Below are 18569 nucleotides of genomic sequence, written 5' to 3'. Positions count from 1 at the left end.
ACGCACCCAAAAAAGTTTGCACCCACAGACATTTCTGGGGTCTTAGGTCAAATTTAGACAATAAGAGGCAAAAGAGCGGGGCCTAGGCGATACTATTTGTAATATCCCAATGGCGTCAATAGGCTCCATGATATCTATTATGACCGCATAAACAAATTTTTAAATAGTATAAAATACAAAACTTTAGTTACGGGCAAAATACGTACGCTAATCACGCAAGTATAGCTTAGATAGTAAATTGAATTTGAAAACGCTTTGAGAAACTGAAGCCTGTGATATTAATTCTTATAGTAGTCATTGTTACTTAGATAAATTAGTATAACTATATATCGATATTTCGTTTTTTTTTTAAATAAAGATATTATTAGGGTTAAACTGTTCAATTTATTTAAGTTTTTAGTATATATATTTTGTTTTTGAAGTCGAAGGTTTTTTCAATCTTTCGAACGGAATATATTGAAGACAAAAATTATTAGCCTTATTAAAAAAAAAATCAAGCAGTTCTTATAGAATTTAAAGCTGGTTATATTCTGAAACAAGCCTTTAAAATTTAAAAACGATTTGAAAATGAAGAATAGTTCAAAATCGAGGCTCTTAAGGCTTCAGACCTTTAGGCCTACCTCGCTTAATAAAAAATCCAGCCATGTCTGGGCACAAATGTTTGCGGGTGCAAATGTGTCTATAAGTGCAAATGTTAGCGTGCGCATACATATACAGGTACAAATGTCAAATTGACGCCTACTGAACGATTTTCTATTTTTGCAAATTTTTTCAACATCGCACAACAAATTTCCAACACGATTCCCAGAACTTTGTCGACGACGTGATCATAAGGGTAGACTATTGGCTTATCGAAAATAAAAGAGAATCAAGTAGGGTCAAAACAATGCAATCCTTCCAGTACATTATAGTCTCAGAATAATACTGGCCGGTTGTGTTGGAACTAGTTTTGACAAAGGGTATGCATGAAATAGATGATAAAAAAAATTGGATGAAGAAATTTTTGGACACTGTTTACGACCCTGCGGCAGCATGGCAATATCCAACTGACGGAAAGTATCATTGCATTGGCCAGAATTTCACCAATGTTTTGCAATATTTATTATTGCTTCCTGTTTTAGCAGACAATGTGGAGTCAGTCTACGTATTTACAAAGTTTTTTTTTAAAAAATGTTATTGTAAAAACTTTGCGGAAATGAAATTGCTCATATGTGGGTTCACATTTGAAAACGTGTATTGAGGAATACAGGCGGTCAAGATTTTCAGGTATCAAGTGGTGATCATCAGTAACAACACAATGTTTGGAGTATTTTGTTTTTTGCTGATTTTCAACGGCTGTAACGGCCAAGCTGTTAATAATCTTAATCTTGGGCATTGTCGCATGTCATGTGATCAAGAAGGCAATACAGCATCTTTACCATACTTTTCATCTAAGGGATCCCAGGGAAGACCGGGGAAGAGAGGGATCAAAGGAGAGACTGGCAGAAAAGGGGAAAAGGGAGAACCATGCCAATGTGTTCTCCAAACAGCAAAGGATGTCGAAAAAGTGCAAAACCAACTGCAAAATTTGCAAATCGGTAGGATTTTCTAATTAATCATAAGCAATGGTAGAAGCCAATAAGATGACCTAATCATATAGCGAATAACGGCCTCTCGCCCGAGTACCAATCCTTGTTCGGTATTATAATAGTTATTAGTTGAGTATAAACCCGTTATTGTAGCACGAACTTATGGTGAAAGAAAAAGCTAACCACTCTACCGTTATGGACTTGGCTGAGACGATTGGATTATTATTTTTTTTTTGAAATAACATAGCTTAAACACAATCGTCATAAAAATAATACAATTACCAAAGTTTGCACTCGGAATACCCAAAATGGTTTCGGCTGGTAGCCTATTATTATATGTTTCGATAGTCGTGCAACTCAGAGGCGTAAACACATGAAAGAAATTGATTGAACCATTAAAATGGACAGAAACAGTCTCAAGTAAATGTTTGCTGCATTTTTTGCTCTCGGCGCGTATTATGCAAGCTTGTGACAAAGTTGAATGTGACGCAACTGTCAACTTTTTTTTTTCAAAACTAATCGCTATTTTTTTGCATTTCAGATTGTCCACAGACAAAGTACTTTTTCCCCACGCGCACACAGCCACGTTACATAAGAATGAAGACGCCTATCGAAAACATGGCAAGTTTTTCTGTTTGTGCTTGGATAACGCCGTTGGAAAACCAAAATCTAAGTGGATCTTTTATTAGTTACAATACGGCTACCACCGATAATGTATTAGTGATGATTTTCACCGCAAAACTTGACATTTATATTCATAGCGTTGCAGCAAGCCATTTTTCGGTTAATATTGCTCGAAGAACGCACGTATGCGTCGTCATTTCCATGCAGAGGGGTTGGATGAAAGTCTACCTTGACGGGTCACCCATTTCGAAGCAAACTTTCACCCCCAACGCACCGATAGTTGGAGGAGGAGAAATGGTGATTGGCGAAGAACAAGATTCATTACTCGGTTCTTTTGAAAAAAATCAGGCCCTCACTGGAACGGTAGAGAACCTCATGATATGGACCCGACAGCTGGGAGATTACGAAATCCAGGCAATGTATGCCAACATGTGTGCATGTGCAAAATATCACACCATTGCTCTAACCACCGAAGCTGTTGATGTTGTCGGAGATGTGCGAGCTGAAACCCCTGATGAAGATTGTTAGAGGCAGTAAAGAAATGTGAATACTTGCAATTTTGAAACATGCCGCATTTTTTGCTCTAAATTGCAGTGACTTTCAATATATATAGCGTCGCATTCGTTACATACAATTGTAAATACTAGTTCTGTGTCAATTCTTTGAAAATGTAAGAAGGTAATGGCCAGTTTGTTGAATTTTTTTTTGGAATCACACGACATTACAAAAGCTGAATATACTTATCAGAGTTGTTAGTCCCCCATCGCGCACCGGCTGAACCCGGTGTCCAATTTGACCAAGTCGTTTCAACGACCTTCCTCTTCCTTTTATTATATACAAAAAATCCCATATATATTCGTTAGATGGCACGGTGGCCTACGTTGAACGGTGGTCACATTGAATTGTATGTTAGTACGAAGGTTGAAAATATAGCTTGAGCTATTATCAGTCAGTAGATGGAATATGACCAGAAAGGCGACCCCTGTTTAAGCGTAATAAATCAAGAGTGTAGGAAATGGAGAACACCAGAATGAGCCAAGTATTACCATAGCGATTGCTTAATTTAAGTCTTGGCGGGAGAGAAACTTTTTTTTAAAAATATCACTAGATTAAGTACTGTCCCGGTATAATACATAATTTTGAAACTCCTGCTGTTACGTGTCCAATCATGTAGCTAAATTACCTGCTGGCTCATTTTCATATTAATATTGTAGCAACCAATTCTGAAAGTTTGAATACGGTGAAAAAATGGTCAGGAGCCTCGATGACCTTCAACGACCTTACCGCTTACTGGCCTACACAAAACAATGTGAAAATTGGATACCGGATACTCTAATGCCACGGAAATTTTGGATAGTGTCTTTCATTTCACGTGGAAATAAAAACTCTCTCCCACGCACATACATCAGATTAAAAGCTTATGTTATGCTACATCAAGATGATTGTGGTGTTCTAGAAATTTTTTATCCCAGTAAAGAGTCATTCAAAAAACTGACAAATATCATCTACAAAAAATTTTGACACGTGTTTGAGATTTGAAAATTTCGATTATTCTCTGGCGTTCTAAATTATTATTGTGAAAGTCACAATTACAAACATAACCAGCGAACAAAACATCTAACTCCGGCCGCCAATATAAAAAAATACAGCATATTTTGCTATTATAAAACTTCTCAATAACAGCTAAATTCGAACCTCATATCGAGTAGGAATAAAAATGTATCTATATTTAAAACTGAATAATAAAAAAAATTGAATACTGCACGGGAAATATGATATTTGGGTATGATATTAAAAATTTAGAAGATGTACATTATAGTTTACTCCATCAAATAAATTGGTGTTGTGTTTTTGAACCAGATTTGAAACAGACATTTTGTCCTACGGTAACTTCCAATATAATGTTTAAACAAAGAAAGACTATTGATGTCAAATCTACTCATGAAACGATACAGTGACATTCAACCTGGGACGAAAACTGGGATGAGTGAAACAGTACTTAACTTAGAATATTCACAAAGATGAATTAATGTTAGTATATGTGTAGTGCACAGTAAATGGAGTAAAATACAGTGGAGGCTTAAAACTAAACAGTGCTATTTTACAAAAAAAAAGGAAAAAAACAAATTGACAGAGTACCAAAATTGAAGCAGTATATAATTATAGTAGAGTGTTGACTGATGTTGTTTCATTCCTACGCAGCACTAAAAATAAGAATAATAAAAACATTTAACAGATCTCAAGATTCGCATTGGTTCTTCTCTACCTTACACAGGCGATTGGATTTGTTCAGGATTTTAAAAATGATCTTCTGGAGCAGTAAGACAAGACATCCATGGCCACAGCCACAGCCCTTCGCCTAGTTACCATTCTTTTGGGATATGGGAGTAGCAAATGGTTCTAGGAAATTTCGCCGCATGGGAAAAATCAACGCAAGAGCATTTTGCCATAAAACAGTATTCATGATAAAAACCATTTTTTAAACTGGTTTTTAAAGTACCTTTTTATTTAAAAAGATTCATTATTTAAAAGCATACCCTAATCCTTCAAACATAACTATTTTTATCACGAATTCTTGTTTCACAGCAAAATGCTCTTGCAGCGATTTTCCGGACACAGTAGCTGACCAATTGGTCGCCCAAAATATGAATGATGAAAGAATCTGCTACTTACAAGTAATTAAGTGAACAACCCTGCAACATTATGATAGTCCACCACATAATCCTTCTCACCGAATTCATGGATGCATATAGGGTAATCAAAAGCGCGATGACAAAAGTATTCCTAATGCTTAGCGTGATTAACTTCCATGTTAGCAAGGCAGTCTGGTGATTGGCATGTTAAGGTATGTGGATTGGACATCTCACATTTATTATATGATTGAAGGGTGAAACCTTGACTATAATTGCTAGTGTTATGTAATAAGCCAGATAAGCCATGCCGAACAAGAGAAAATTCTCAGAAATATAAATAATACATGTTATTTATCATTACCTGTGTTCACTTTCTAGAGTCGGTGATACAATCACAGAATTATTTCTTCTTTCTGTGAAACAATATTTTTTTTTAATAATAATTGGGCAGTGGCTCAGTTTCGCAGAGCATATGAACACAACATTGACTATAACTCTATTATTTCCGTTTTGTACATGTATGGCATACTTGGATGAAAAATCAATTATAACTGGCAACTGTAATATAATATGGACGAAACTTACTTGAAATTGAATGTATTGATAATATTTTAGTATGATATAACTGTTTATGTTTGTATTCGTTAGAAAAAAGAAACATTGTTCCAATTCTTAAGCAGAAATGAATTCATAAAACAAAATACCAGATAATATTATATAAAAAATTTAAAAAAAAAATTTAAATTCAAACTTCACATAACAATTATAAACTCGCAAAAAGAGGAATAAAATGTAAACCTACCATCTGTGTACCATATCTCATGATCAGCATCACTTCCTTCCAATTCGTCTCCTTCAAATCCTTCATCAGATATGCATTGGTCATTTTCATCCACATCGCTTTTACTGATCATGTCACTGGAGCTTGGTGGTCGCCACAATCTTTGAAGAACTCTGTAAGTTCCTCCGCGACCATCTTCTCCTCCTGTAGCATCTTGTGACGATCTCGTTTTGTTGAGGAAACAGGATACAATGAATAATTTGAGCAGGAGACGTCGACGAACTGGTGAAGTCAAAATAAAATCAAATTCTCTTTGTTTTAACCGTTTCGTGAATGCTGGCATAACCTGTAAAGAAGAAAAGCTACCTTCAGACATGAATAAACAAGAGACTAATGCTCAAATATATGGACACTAAGGTCGAAACAATTCCATCATAAACTCGCATTTTGATTTTAATTTTTAACGCATTTGTAATTGCAATTCAGTATAAAATGAAATAAAAGAGGGGGTTTAAAAGGCTGATGATGATAAATTTGTATATACTCACCTTTAGAAGATCTTGAACAGTAGAATGTACAGTAGGTTTGAGAGATTCAGAGAATAATGATATAGGAGCAACTCTTGTGTGAAAATCGATCAATTCATCCAACACATCACGTAATGATGAATGAAGTGGATCTTTTACATATCTAAAAAATCATTTTCTCAAGTTGAAAAGAGTTTATATAAGATTCGTAGCAGGACTGGGCAGCTGGAGCCATGTTGAAGCTGGAGTCAAACTTATCATATCACATGGAACTAGAGCAGAACTGAAATTCTAGAGGCTCAAGCTCCTCCAAATCATGTAATTACTTTTTCATGTTTATAATGTTATATACATCATACAAATAATAAGTCATACATTTGAGTCTCGCTTCTGCGAAACTGCATTTGGGCATCACTGGTTATAACAAAAAGCCCCAATGACCATTAAGCCGGAGCTCAGCTCTTGAGGTAAAAAATGAAGCCACGGAGCTGGAGCCGGAAACATAAGAACTCACGAATTGTGTACGCTTGCTGAACTAGGAAGATCATTTATATATAATGCTTCCTAAAAACTAATTTTGTGTTCACAGTTTATTTCAACATTTTGAATGGTGGATGATTCCAGTGTCTTCTGGTTGGATCGAATTGTACTATATCTATTTTTTATTATGCTTGGTGCAATGTACAAAGTGTTAGCGATATACTTGTCATCCCACCTCAGATTACTCTGCATGGGTTCGCATGCCGTAGAGATATTTATGTGCGAGAGGATTGCTCGACTCCTTAGTTGGCTAAATCCATGCATTTGTAACAAATACCAGGCCGACTAATCAGGACATGGACTGATTACCGAATAAGAGGATGTGGTATGACATATATAAGTCCGAAAGGATTGCTCCACTGATTAACACCGTAGGATGGTCCACGTAACCACTGGTTGGCTAAGTCCATGTATCTTTAACAGATAACTGGATGACTAATTCCATACTGGACATGGACTGGTTACCAGATGAGAGGACGTGGTACGAAATATGATTGATCCATCTTATCGGCTTTTCTCTTCCCCAGAATAAATATAAAAATTCCATCCTATTGCATTCTCAGTTAATAGAATATTAAACTCCCTCATAGAATAGAATATAGACTATCAAACTTACTCTGCTTCACATGCTAAAGCATTCATAACATGAATTTGATGTGTAAGTTCATGAACTGGTGCTAGTAAAGCAGGAACAGCCATTGCTTTCTTGATGGCATACCTGCCTTCTAAAGCAGATTGCATGTACCTAGTGCAAGTAGAATTGAATTATTATGAAAATTGCATTGAAATATACAAATTCTTCTAACAGTGTACACCAACTAAAATACTGAAAATCAAATTTTACGAATTTTAATTGAAGGCCTGGTTTAAACCAAGTACCTCAGATTTTTTTAATAAAATGGAATATTATTTTTGACTCGGCGGGTATTTCATTAACAAAACTGTGGATCAAGAAGCATGTTCACGGGAATCACAGCTGTATATTCAGGTAGGATCAGTCTCTTATGAAAGGCAGTGAAAATTTCGACATATTTAGGATTGCTTTTAGATTGTCCTGAGTAGTCTATTCAAAGCTATATACAATTTCCACCCAAAATGATTCAAAATATTTGAAATTAAACACAAATTAATTATGAATAAATACAAATTTAATTATAGATATGCAAAATATGTTTCGTTATGAATGTGCCAGACCAGTGGTGTCCAACCTTAAGGGTAAAGCGAAAGCTAAATGAAACATTCCAGAGGCTGAGGGCACCCCTGCGGAATATGATAGTTTTATTGTCACAAATCTATCCATACTTATAACGCTGTAAAAAGAATTGGATAAACTATAAATATACACAAAAGCAAACCTAATACTGGCAAAACAAAATGAACCTCAAAGAGTAACGAGTTCAGTAATAGAGTCTTGTAAACTTGCGGTATCTCCGAAATGTATTCACGTACCTCTAGGGTGGAGCGGCCCCCTATTGAAACCCATCAGCAATACTTACTTCAGTGTATTCTCTGGCAATTTTTTCACACCTTTCGACATCATCGTTGGCCAAAGTGGATTACGTGAACAGATGACACCTCTTGCTCTCAATATAACATATATTATCCATAACGCAATAGTAAGTACCCAAATAATATTGATAAGGATTAACTCGCCCTAAAAAATACAAAAATAGGTTTTGTTTTAAAATCATGGACGACTAACAAATAAGATAATGAAGATGGAAAAGAAAATGAATTTAACGCTGTTTTCAGATTTATGTTGTTACTTAAAAAAAGTCTGATTCAAACTATCCCAAACCCTGTCAAAATTATTCAATCTGTGATTACATGACACACAAATTAGATCAAGATAAGAACTCACTCTGACATAATTCGGAGTTGTGAACGCACTTTCCAGATCCGAAATATTTATAAAAATTCCAGTTACCGCATTTGAAAATAATGCTAACCAACACCAAACCGCCAAGAAATTGTAGCATGTTACCTAGAAATTAAGAAAAACCATTGTATTGTGTGGCACTAGGATAAGGGTCAAAGGTTACTACTAGATTTGATTAGAAGTTTCCATATGCTAGCGTTGTCATAGATCAAACTTTCCAGACCAGCTAATATAGCTGACATTATTAGATTATCCATATAACATAGATCCAAAATATTCAATACAGTTTCTTCTAAAAAATTGTTTTAAAATTTTTGGTGATGTTCATAAAATACCATGTAACAAAATGTTCAGGCAGGCTACCTAGAAGAGATTTAAATATAAAAATAAACTCTTTCAATTGTAAAAACTTTTGCAATAAATTAATTTTTCAAATATTTTTACAAAAAAGTGAATGGTTCATGGCTATTGAAAGTTTTACTCAACAAAATCAGCATTTGGCTACCAATAACCAATATTGGAACAATCAACATATCACATATTTACTTTAAATACAAAATCATGTCTGATGACGTTGTATGCAAACAAAACGGTCATCCTTTGATAGAAGGACAATAGAAACTGACAAACTATTGACTTTTCACCCAGCAACCAAGATACATGTTGTGATGCGTAATATTAGTAGTTGTAAACGAACTACATACTAACTCAAAAAAAGAACCTGTGAATTATTTATTACTTTTACGAAAAAGAAGAATTTATTCAACACTGGAACTGTTTGTGTATAATTGTCTCCAAAAATTTCAGTAATCTAAGGACTGTTTACACAACAGTTATGGTCTCGCTATATTAGTATATGTTTCAAGTGACCTGGGTTCTATTTTTAGGTTACCCTGTATGTCCCATTGAATTTACCTCTAACAAAATTCATAATTATTGTTACTTAAATCGGTGTTTTTATGAAGAAAGAGAATGAAGTTCAATGCCATTTTTGGCAATTTGCCATCTGAATTCAAAATGTATTATTTTAAATTAACTCGAAGATTGAATTATTGAAAACTAATAAGATAAGATAATTTATGTTGCAGTGCTAAGAGCGTATTTTTCAAATCTTAGACATAACATATATGAGTAATTTTGTCACTGATTTTCATATTTTCTCATTGATATTTCAGTAACTTAAAATACAATACAAATAAAATGGTCATAATTGGAAAATATTTATATTGAAAATGTAATAAAAAACAAGTAACGGTCCAACCGACATTTGTCATTATCATACTGATGCAATGACAACAATTTTGTTTAGACAGAATTTTTGATACTCCCGAAGTATGTGAACCAAGATGGCAGACACCAGTACGTAGTATGTGTACCAGGTTATAGTTAGGCCATAATTCAAGGTACAAATACTACAGGAGTCACTTGGCTAGTCCCCAAAGTCGTAATAGAACTAAAATAAGTAAAATTGAAATAAAATTATGGCCTAACCCTAACCTGGTACACATACTACATTTCGGTGTCCACCATCTTGGTTCACATACTTCGGAAGTACCAAACTTTTCAAGTCGAAGAGATATTTGAAACATTGCAATAGAAATGAGATTTGCCGCAGCGAAAGTTTGGTATACCACATATCAAAAATAATTTGTAGGTAAAACTGAAACATATATAGATTTTCAATCCAAACACAAACATGTACGGTAGTATATATTTACAACTTACTCTGTATACCCTCGGAATGAGTGAAAAAAATATCATGAGAAAGAACATCAAACCAATCATCGATATCTGTTCCAACCTGAATAATAAAGTTATTAAGTAAAAAACATTCCTATATTCATAAACATGAATATTCTGGCTATCAGACATTTCATATTTATGTTTTCATTCAGAGAGCTGTAATGGTCACCTCATCTGTAAGTTACCAATCAAGGTGTTCGAGCATTCTATTTGTATGTGCCTTTCATACTCTATATTGCCATTAAAGACCACACAGACTTTATATGTATACCATCGCCATGTCAGCCGTAGCCCTTATAACAAACAACAGTCAATTAATTATGTGCCATAAATGAAAAACAAATTAAACAGTACCGCTCAGTAGAACAAACTGATCTGCAAAATGGCGACACCTTTTTTTGTATATTACAACTTCCTAACTCCAGGTTTATCAGTATGCAGAGAGTAGCAATTGAATGCAATTATAACACAACAGTTGTTACTAGTAAAACAATACAAGAATCAAACAAAACAGGGTTCATTATGTCTATATTGATTAAAATACTAAATTTAGATTTGGAAATTGCTCAGGCACAGGATGAATGATCTTGTGAATATTTTCATTTCTCATGTGAAAAATTGGTGAATTGGTGATTATTTCAATCTTACCTATAATTAAATAAGGCAGCATAGAAGATGATGGTATAAAATTTCAGTAAGTGACCGATAGGACGTGCATACACCCATCTCCTTCTGTAGGATGCAAATGCAACAAATATTCTTGATGTCCAGGCATTGTGGAGTCCAAATCTATGTTCACAATCTTTCAGTTGTAGGTATGCCTCATGACGTCGATGGTTGAAAGTAACAACCTAAATATTGAATAAGAAGCTTAAATTTTTCAAGCAATTGAGCAACTTAATGAAACAGGAACAATTTAATATTTCTGAATAAACATTAGGTGTAGTAAAATCAGGTTGAAGAATCGAACGACTCAGGCTCAAAGCCTCAAACATGAGATCTTTAACTAGCAATGTAAAAAATGCTAATATACTAATCCAGGGGTGTACAACCTTCAATACAGGAGGGTCAAATAGAAATACACCTTAACATAGGCTATCTGGTATTTTGGTTATTGATATTGTGACATGCATTATTTGCGCATGCTAGCTGTTTAGGCATAGATGATAAATTGGACTCGGGTATATGCTTTGCAACACAAAGGTTTTGGAATTACAAGCACGTACCAAATTAAATTAAAAAGCTAGTTATGCGGACTGCACATTATTCAAGATTGGCACTTCTTCGCAGGCCGCACAATTTTTCCTTGAGAGCCGCAGGTTGCACACCCCTGCATTAATCAATCTGAATCCCCAAAATCCATCAAGAATGTCATGGCTATCAACCACACAATCTCACCAATAAATTCTGTTATGAATAACATACTTTATAAATAAAAATGATCTCCATTACCGTACTTGTTGTTTTATGAGTCTGTATAGCCAAAAAGCATAGACAGGATAAACAAGAATTGCTACTGTCAATGAAATGATAACAAAAATAAGATGTTCTGCACTCCAACATGTAATATCATTGTCAACATTCCAGACATGTGTAATAGGATTGCACCAAAATACTTTTCCAATTTGTACACCAATGGGAAGTGCTAAAACCTAGAGACAAATAAATCAAATTTATAAAACCATTTTCTGGTTAGTTGAAGGATGGTTGTCTGTGGATTGCGGATTACATACATCTAGGGGTTCAACCTGACTCACCTAAGGTGTAATAAATTGTGTAGGGCAGCGTTTCTTAAACTTTTTTGGTCTGGAATACCTACGCTTTTTATCTCACATCGTGGAACACCAAGAAATTAGAAGGTAAAATTGTTGGGTGGTATCCAAAAAATTTAGCCTATAGTAAGATTAAAAAGTTTGCTGTAAACTTGACAATTAAAAAATTAGGCCGATGGTCAATTATTTAACGATACTGAATGGTTAATAAAAACTCAATATTTTTCAGACTGGCACGAGGCCTGTCCACCTGTTTAAATAGCAAGGCCTGTCTGCATGTTTGTCGCCAGTTGGGAGATAAATTTATCACCACCACATCTTTTCCAAATATAAATTTATCAAGACTAAATCAAACTATATTTATGCCACATCCATTGGTAAAAATTAATTTTTATTCATCTAGGCATGAATCACAGACTCAATAATAGACTTGCCATACCTGAGCCAATGCAATGGCAACTTTCTGCAGTACCGTTCCTGCGACGATTGCTTTCGATGCTTCCCTTTTCTTCAAATATCGATAAGTTAGAAAGAAAACTATGACAATGAATACAAGAACAACAAACCACATTACCAGCCACCATCTGAAAATAACATAATTTCGAATAACAAATGAAAAAATTTCAATTTTATCTTTTCACAAAGTGAAGACAAGAGAGCTGTGCTCAAATATATGGACACGTCACAAGGTGTCGCTATGTTTTATTCTGACACATACAACACGAATCTCTTGAAGTCCACAGTAATTTTTGAAATATATGAAAGTAATAGCCTTCTGACAAAAAATCAATCTTTAACCACTGAAAATTCAAAGCAATTGGTCCAGTATTCGAAGAGAAAACCGATTCCATCATTACGAAAGAGAAGAATAATACTAACATGAACAACAACATAATATTGAAACGATTGTTATGTACACTGACGTGTCCAAAAACATGATAAGAATTCACTTTTATCCACTCTGTGTGTCACTTATCTACATTTCAAAATGTATTAATAAATACAAAATCTTTGTGACCTATATCAGTAGTTCTTAAACTTTTGAGTACCATTACCCTCTTACGACACTATTTATAAATCATCATTGCCCATATCTATCTGCAATAACTAAATACCAGATGATTGTTAGAAAAAAAGTTATAGGTGCGCGAAATAAAGAATGATGCCATGTTATTACCCAAAATCATTAAAAGAGAATATTCTTTTCATGCATGATAGACGTTGCATTTCATTTTCATGAACACTTCAGTCAAGTACAGTATCAACGAGACAATTGGCTGATGGAATTATGGAAAGTCAATTTTTTGTTATGATATGATAGCAATAGTGTCACATCAGAAAATCTTGTTGGAAATGAAAGAATCAAACAAGTTTCAGTTAATGAAACAATGGCTATGGCAGAACTAAACAGACTCCCCACAAAACAAGTTATCATTGCATTAGAAAATCAGGTTTTCATGGCATTTTACAATTAGAACATAAACAAAACAAGTTTCGTGATAGTCCTGACGTTTCAGAATGCACTATCGCCCACTAACCCCTGCAGATTTTTTGCCACCAACTTTTAGAATCACTGATCTTTATTACCCTGATTCCAGGCAAAAAGTCAGCAATTCTACCAAACATACGGGTTTCAATATAGCCTACAACTTTAAATGACTCAAAAATAATTTACTTAAACCGAACTTACTTGAAGTTGAAAGGCACATTAGCACTAGGCACAATATAATTTCTTGATGCTTGCCAGGCTCCACTTGCAACTTTTGTGAATTCCCATAAGTCAAGATTAAAGAAAAACATGAAACTTGCAGATGTTGTCCATGTAAGAGGCCATGTCCATCTCAAAGACAGTGATTGAATCAATGCAAAATACTGAAACAAATAAATATTATATCATGTTTGCCCACATAATGATTTCCCACAATTTAACTCTTTATTGCATTCAGTAGGCAGTGAAATAATTTAAAATCACTCCACTAATTACTAGTAAGATTTATAATGAGTATAATTGGGTTGTAATCAAATTTAGATAACTCTGATATAAAATACCGAAGATTTCTTGACAACATAGGAAATTCCTAACAAATAACAGCTTTTTCCATAGATTCAGAATTTTCAACAACAAGTTACCTTCAGATTTGTCATATTCAAAAGGGATACACAAACAAGGTAATGGGTCATGCCATTAGCGAGAACCATTCCACCTAATTAATTGCATATTTCAAATCACAAATTCACATTTTTTTGCTATGAATATTTAATCAACCCCTTCTCCAACTTACAACCCTTATGAGTAAAAACTCAAAACACACTCATCAATTACCTAATCTTTTGCTTTATCATATTGTGACTCTCTTTCAGTAGTTATGGTTATGATGATCTAAAGCAGGGGTGCTCAAACTTTTGGTGTTGCGGAGCCCCTGAAAAGGTTGACTATTATTCGCGGAGCCCCAAAAGAAATGTTAAAATTGTAGCTTTCCGATAAATATTCCTGAGTAAGTTAAAAGTACTTAACTTAATTTAAATGCTAAACCTTTTTAATGGGGTTAATGCAAGTCATAAATAAATCGAAATTTCAAAGATAAATTATATATACTCTTACTAAAGCTGTAAATTTGACACTTGACAAACATATTAATAAACTAGGGGTCGAATCTTTTCCCTTTTGACATTTTCGGAAGACTTAAAAAGGCCCGTAATAACGTGCGCGATTGCATTTTGTTACAATCACCGATAGTTTTTGTCAGCATGGCATGTTTTTAAACATCTTTACGCCGGTGTTAATTCTCCCTAAATCAAAAATTTTCTTCGCCATATACATGTATTTTTCCACAATGACAACGATAATTGCTTTTTTGTTCTCGTGGGGAATTATGAGTTCAATGTGAAAAACGCTTTTATAGGCATTGTAAATCACAAAATTTGGTGTAATGTTAGGTTTTCTTTTGGGTATTCATCGTATAGTAACTGCGAAATCGAAACACAGTCAATTGTGTGCGCGATTTACCTTTTTTTATTCTGAAACTACCGACGGAGCCGCATGCATTTGAAATAAATTTCAATCGTATTTTGCCCAGATCTTGTGATTTTTTAAACGGCGATATCTTGCTTAATAATAATCTCAATCAAGTTTGACAAATTCCAAGATCGCAAAAATACGACTCCAATTTATTTATAGTTGGCAGTTTATCACGTCTTTTATGTTATTTTTTTAGAATAGTATTCTTTCATTTTAGTAATCCTAATAGTAATCTCGAATGAAACTTGAGTAACTATGAGTACAATTGAATTATTACGACAAGACACTTTAAATGCTCGCATCGGCCATGCATTGAATATTTTACGCAACAGAAATCTCGTTATCCGTTTTTTATAATCGCAAAGAATGTTGCGCGCAAATCCCCACCTCTTGAGAATCCTGGCTGCGCTCCAGCTTATAAATAATGTCATTTTTTAATTCCGCCTCTTTGCCATATTTCGAGGCTATATTGTTGTCAAATTTTATCAAAGCTGTTATTGCTTCTTTGAACAGCTACAAAACTAGTCATTATTTTGAAAAGTAATCGAATAGCTCGCGGAGCCCCTGGGATTCTCTCGCGGAGCCCTGGGGCTCCGTACGGAGCACTTTGAGAACCTATGATCTAAAGCAGGATTTTCCAACCTTTTTTTATATATTTCTCCCTTCTTATTTTGGATCTCTTTCTTGTCTCATTGGATATCATTTTTCCCACCTCACGATGTATAAAAACTTTGTTTCTGTTATTTGTTTCTCTCAACGATCCATGGTAAGTTCATGGCTTTTGCATAGTTTGAATATGCACAATTATTTATAACAATCATACCAAATACCTAAATAATAATACTAAAATATTACTGTATTTCCTCCCTGAAAACCTAATAATAAACTACTGGTAATACAAAATAATAACAATACATAGTAATATTTTTGCATTTCCGCTCTGAAAACATCATAATTCCTCCTTTTCACAACTTCCTGGAAACTTGATATCGATTCTCAGCTCATTGCTTCATATAATCAAGGCTGATGCTCAACTAATGGGCTCCAAAAATTTAAACATTCATCTTCTAATAAGTTCCTTTGAAACATGTTGAACTCATCTATTTCCTTGTTGATCACTAAACAGCTCTGGAAAATTTCATATAAATAGTGGAGTTCCAATGACTTGCTCTCTGGTGTCCCGAACAAAAAGCAACTATCAACATATTCTATCACAAGTTTATTGATTTTCTAAAGAGAGCTAACAAGATCATCTAATATAGAAATATGATTTTCTAAATGGAGCTAACAAGATTTCCCAATCATGGAATAGTCACATCCATTTACAAGTCTAACTCATGCATGGGAATAGTTGGATAAATGAAAATAGTTTGAGTAGTGACTAGTAAGTCATAGGAAATAACCAATCAGGAGATATTTGAACCTAAAGGTGGTGACCAGTCTAACAAGTGATGTTTCAGAAACACGCCAGATCCGGGAGCCAAAATTTCAGGCTTTTTATAGTGGACCCCAGATCACTCGTGGTAAAAATCAAACATTTGGCAGACCTTTTTGCATCAAAGTGACGACATATTTGGACAACATAGTCAAACGGGAGTTTCTACCATAAGTTAGGAATGACATACGCATAAATTGCCCAGCCATGCCCACTAGTACTTGTGGTAATAAACTATACCAGACCCGAATATATTGTGCTGTTGTGAGCATGCTACTAATACAGTAATACCCTTCAGCCCTTGAGCACAATGGGCCAGATATGAATTGACTATATCAAGCATATGCCTGTTTTCCTACTACTCTTACTTGAAAATACTCGATGATGTGACAAACGGCATCTATTATCATTGGTTTTCTTCCAGGATAAGTTTGTTCTTTAACAGGAAATTTATCTTCTATGTTTTCATCATCAACATCATCCTCACTATTATCATCATCAAATATTGCATTGTCAAATTGAAGAAAGGCTTCACCTTGCCTGAAAAGAAATGAGAAAATTTCTATCTGTAAAGCAAATGAACATAAAAATACCAAATTAAGCATTAAAGAACATTGTAAAAGAAGCAGTAATTGTTTTGAATAAAGTCTGAAAGTCAGCATTTTGATATTACGTTATTAGGGTTTGAATTCAGGAATTAAAAAAATGAACATTCCTCTATGCTCTATGCAAGGGTCATCATAATTCAGTACCTGTAACCCGTAATTACTGAAAAAAGCGAGTAGGGCACAGTTCTCAGATTCCCAGCATTCAGACATTTCGTTCAATAAAACAAACACTCTATTTGTAGAATAGGATAGGATAGGATTTACATATTTATCCCGGGGGAGAGGAAAGCCGATAAGACAACTTATCCATATGACGAACCACGGCATCTCGTCCGGTTACCATTCCAAGTCGGGTATGGGATTAGTTTTACTGTATTGTTTGTTTTCGGAAGCATGGACTTGGTGGTGGAGGAAGCCGTAACCGACCAGCGGTTATGTGAACCACCCAACGACGGCGAGGAGTCCAGCAATCCTCTCGCACATAACCATCCCTGCATGGGATTCGAACCTGCGAACCCACGCAGAGTAATTAGAGGTGCGGTGGCGAGCGTATTCCTAACGCTTAGCCCATTGAGCCACACCGCCGCGCCTGTCTCTGAAAGGAGGGCTTCTGGCAATTATCCTATTATAAAGAGCCTATTTCTTTATTTTATCAGTTTATTTCCGATAGTCAGTGATAAATGCTGAAATATGGCCCTAGGTAACGTAATTAAAAGTTAATTTATTTCATCTGTTAGTCTGTTCTTTGAAGTTGGAACAGACTGGAAACATTATCCTACCGGTACCGCCAGTACTGAAGTAACTAACAAACCTTTCAGAGAATGCATCATCGTGTTCAATCAATGGATCATCTTCTTTTACACTAAAACGACTCATACTCATGTTTAATTATACAGTTCATTTAAGAAATCCTTTAAACATTCATGCGAGCGGTACGATCTGTGTCTGTGTGCTCCGACGTCGTTGCTTTAGCAAATGTAAACAATAGCACTTACGCCACCTAGCGTGTAAACGGCGTAGTGCGAGTTTTTTCTAAAAAGACGAAAACGACCGAAGATATCATAGTGTAGGATTTACCAGAGCCATTATTGCCACAGTTCTTCACATTTTCTTCAAACCTTACTATTGCAAGATTGTTGTTTATTTCGGATCTGGTTTTGCGATACTTGGGTAAACGAATGAGCGGAATTCAAGTTTATTTCGATTTCTGAAAAAAAAACGTATACTGTAGGTAGCTACATATCCGAGAAAAAGTCGCATATGGCTCGATAGTTCCAGGGTCAGTAGTTTCAGGATGGATAAAAAGGTACATCGCGCGCTCAATTTACTGTGTTTCGATTTCAGTGACTATGGTATAATTTCTAGAGAAACCCAACATGGCACCAGATTTTGTGATTCACAATGTCTAAAAGCAATGGCGAACGCACAACCAAATTGCAA

General features: G+C 34.8%; 2 protein-coding genes across 3 annotated transcripts; one reads left to right on the top strand and one right to left on the bottom strand.

Annotated features, from left to right (window-relative positions):
• The first annotated feature begins 535 nt into the window (after positions 1 to 535).
• Positions 536 to 3315, top strand: LOC120335909 (C-reactive protein-like). Its single transcript, XM_039403528.2, has 2 exons — positions 536 to 1577; positions 2110 to 3315. The coding sequence occupies exons 1-2, from the start codon at positions 1298 to 1300 to the stop codon at positions 2718 to 2720; spliced, it is 891 nt and encodes a 296-aa protein (XP_039259462.2). The 5' UTR covers positions 536 to 1297; the 3' UTR covers positions 2721 to 3315.
• A 404-nt stretch (positions 3316 to 3719) lies between these two features.
• On the bottom strand, positions 3720 to 18118 carry LOC120335862 (uncharacterized). Of its 2 annotated transcripts, XM_039403481.2 has the most exons (14): positions 17941 to 18118; positions 16890 to 17061; positions 13758 to 13939; positions 12507 to 12651; positions 11753 to 11947; positions 10944 to 11146; positions 10278 to 10353; positions 8535 to 8657; positions 8170 to 8327; positions 7290 to 7418; positions 6155 to 6296; positions 5628 to 5952; positions 5187 to 5238; positions 3720 to 4396 (listed from the first exon to the last, which is right to left on the bottom strand). In XM_039403481.2, exons 1-14 carry the CDS (start codon positions 18009 to 18011, stop codon positions 4387 to 4389), a joined length of 1983 nt encoding a protein of 660 aa, XP_039259415.2. In that variant the 5' UTR covers positions 18012 to 18118; the 3' UTR covers positions 3720 to 4386. The 2 variants fall into 2 exon arrangements, with proteins under 2 accessions (XP_039259415.2, XP_039259416.2); XM_039403482.2 differs by lacking the exons at positions 16890 to 17061; positions 17941 to 18118 and adding an exon at positions 14391 to 14458.
• Between the last annotated feature and the right edge of the window lie 451 nt (positions 18119 to 18569).

The sequence above is a fragment of the Styela clava genome, chromosome 2, assembly GCF_964204865.1.
Source record: "Styela clava chromosome 2, kaStyClav1.hap1.2, whole genome shotgun sequence".
Lineage (NCBI taxonomy): Eukaryota > Metazoa > Chordata > Ascidiacea > Stolidobranchia > Styelidae > Styela > Styela clava.
Note: the sequence above shows the minus strand (reverse complement) of the source record. Positions and strands in the feature narration are given on the sequence as shown.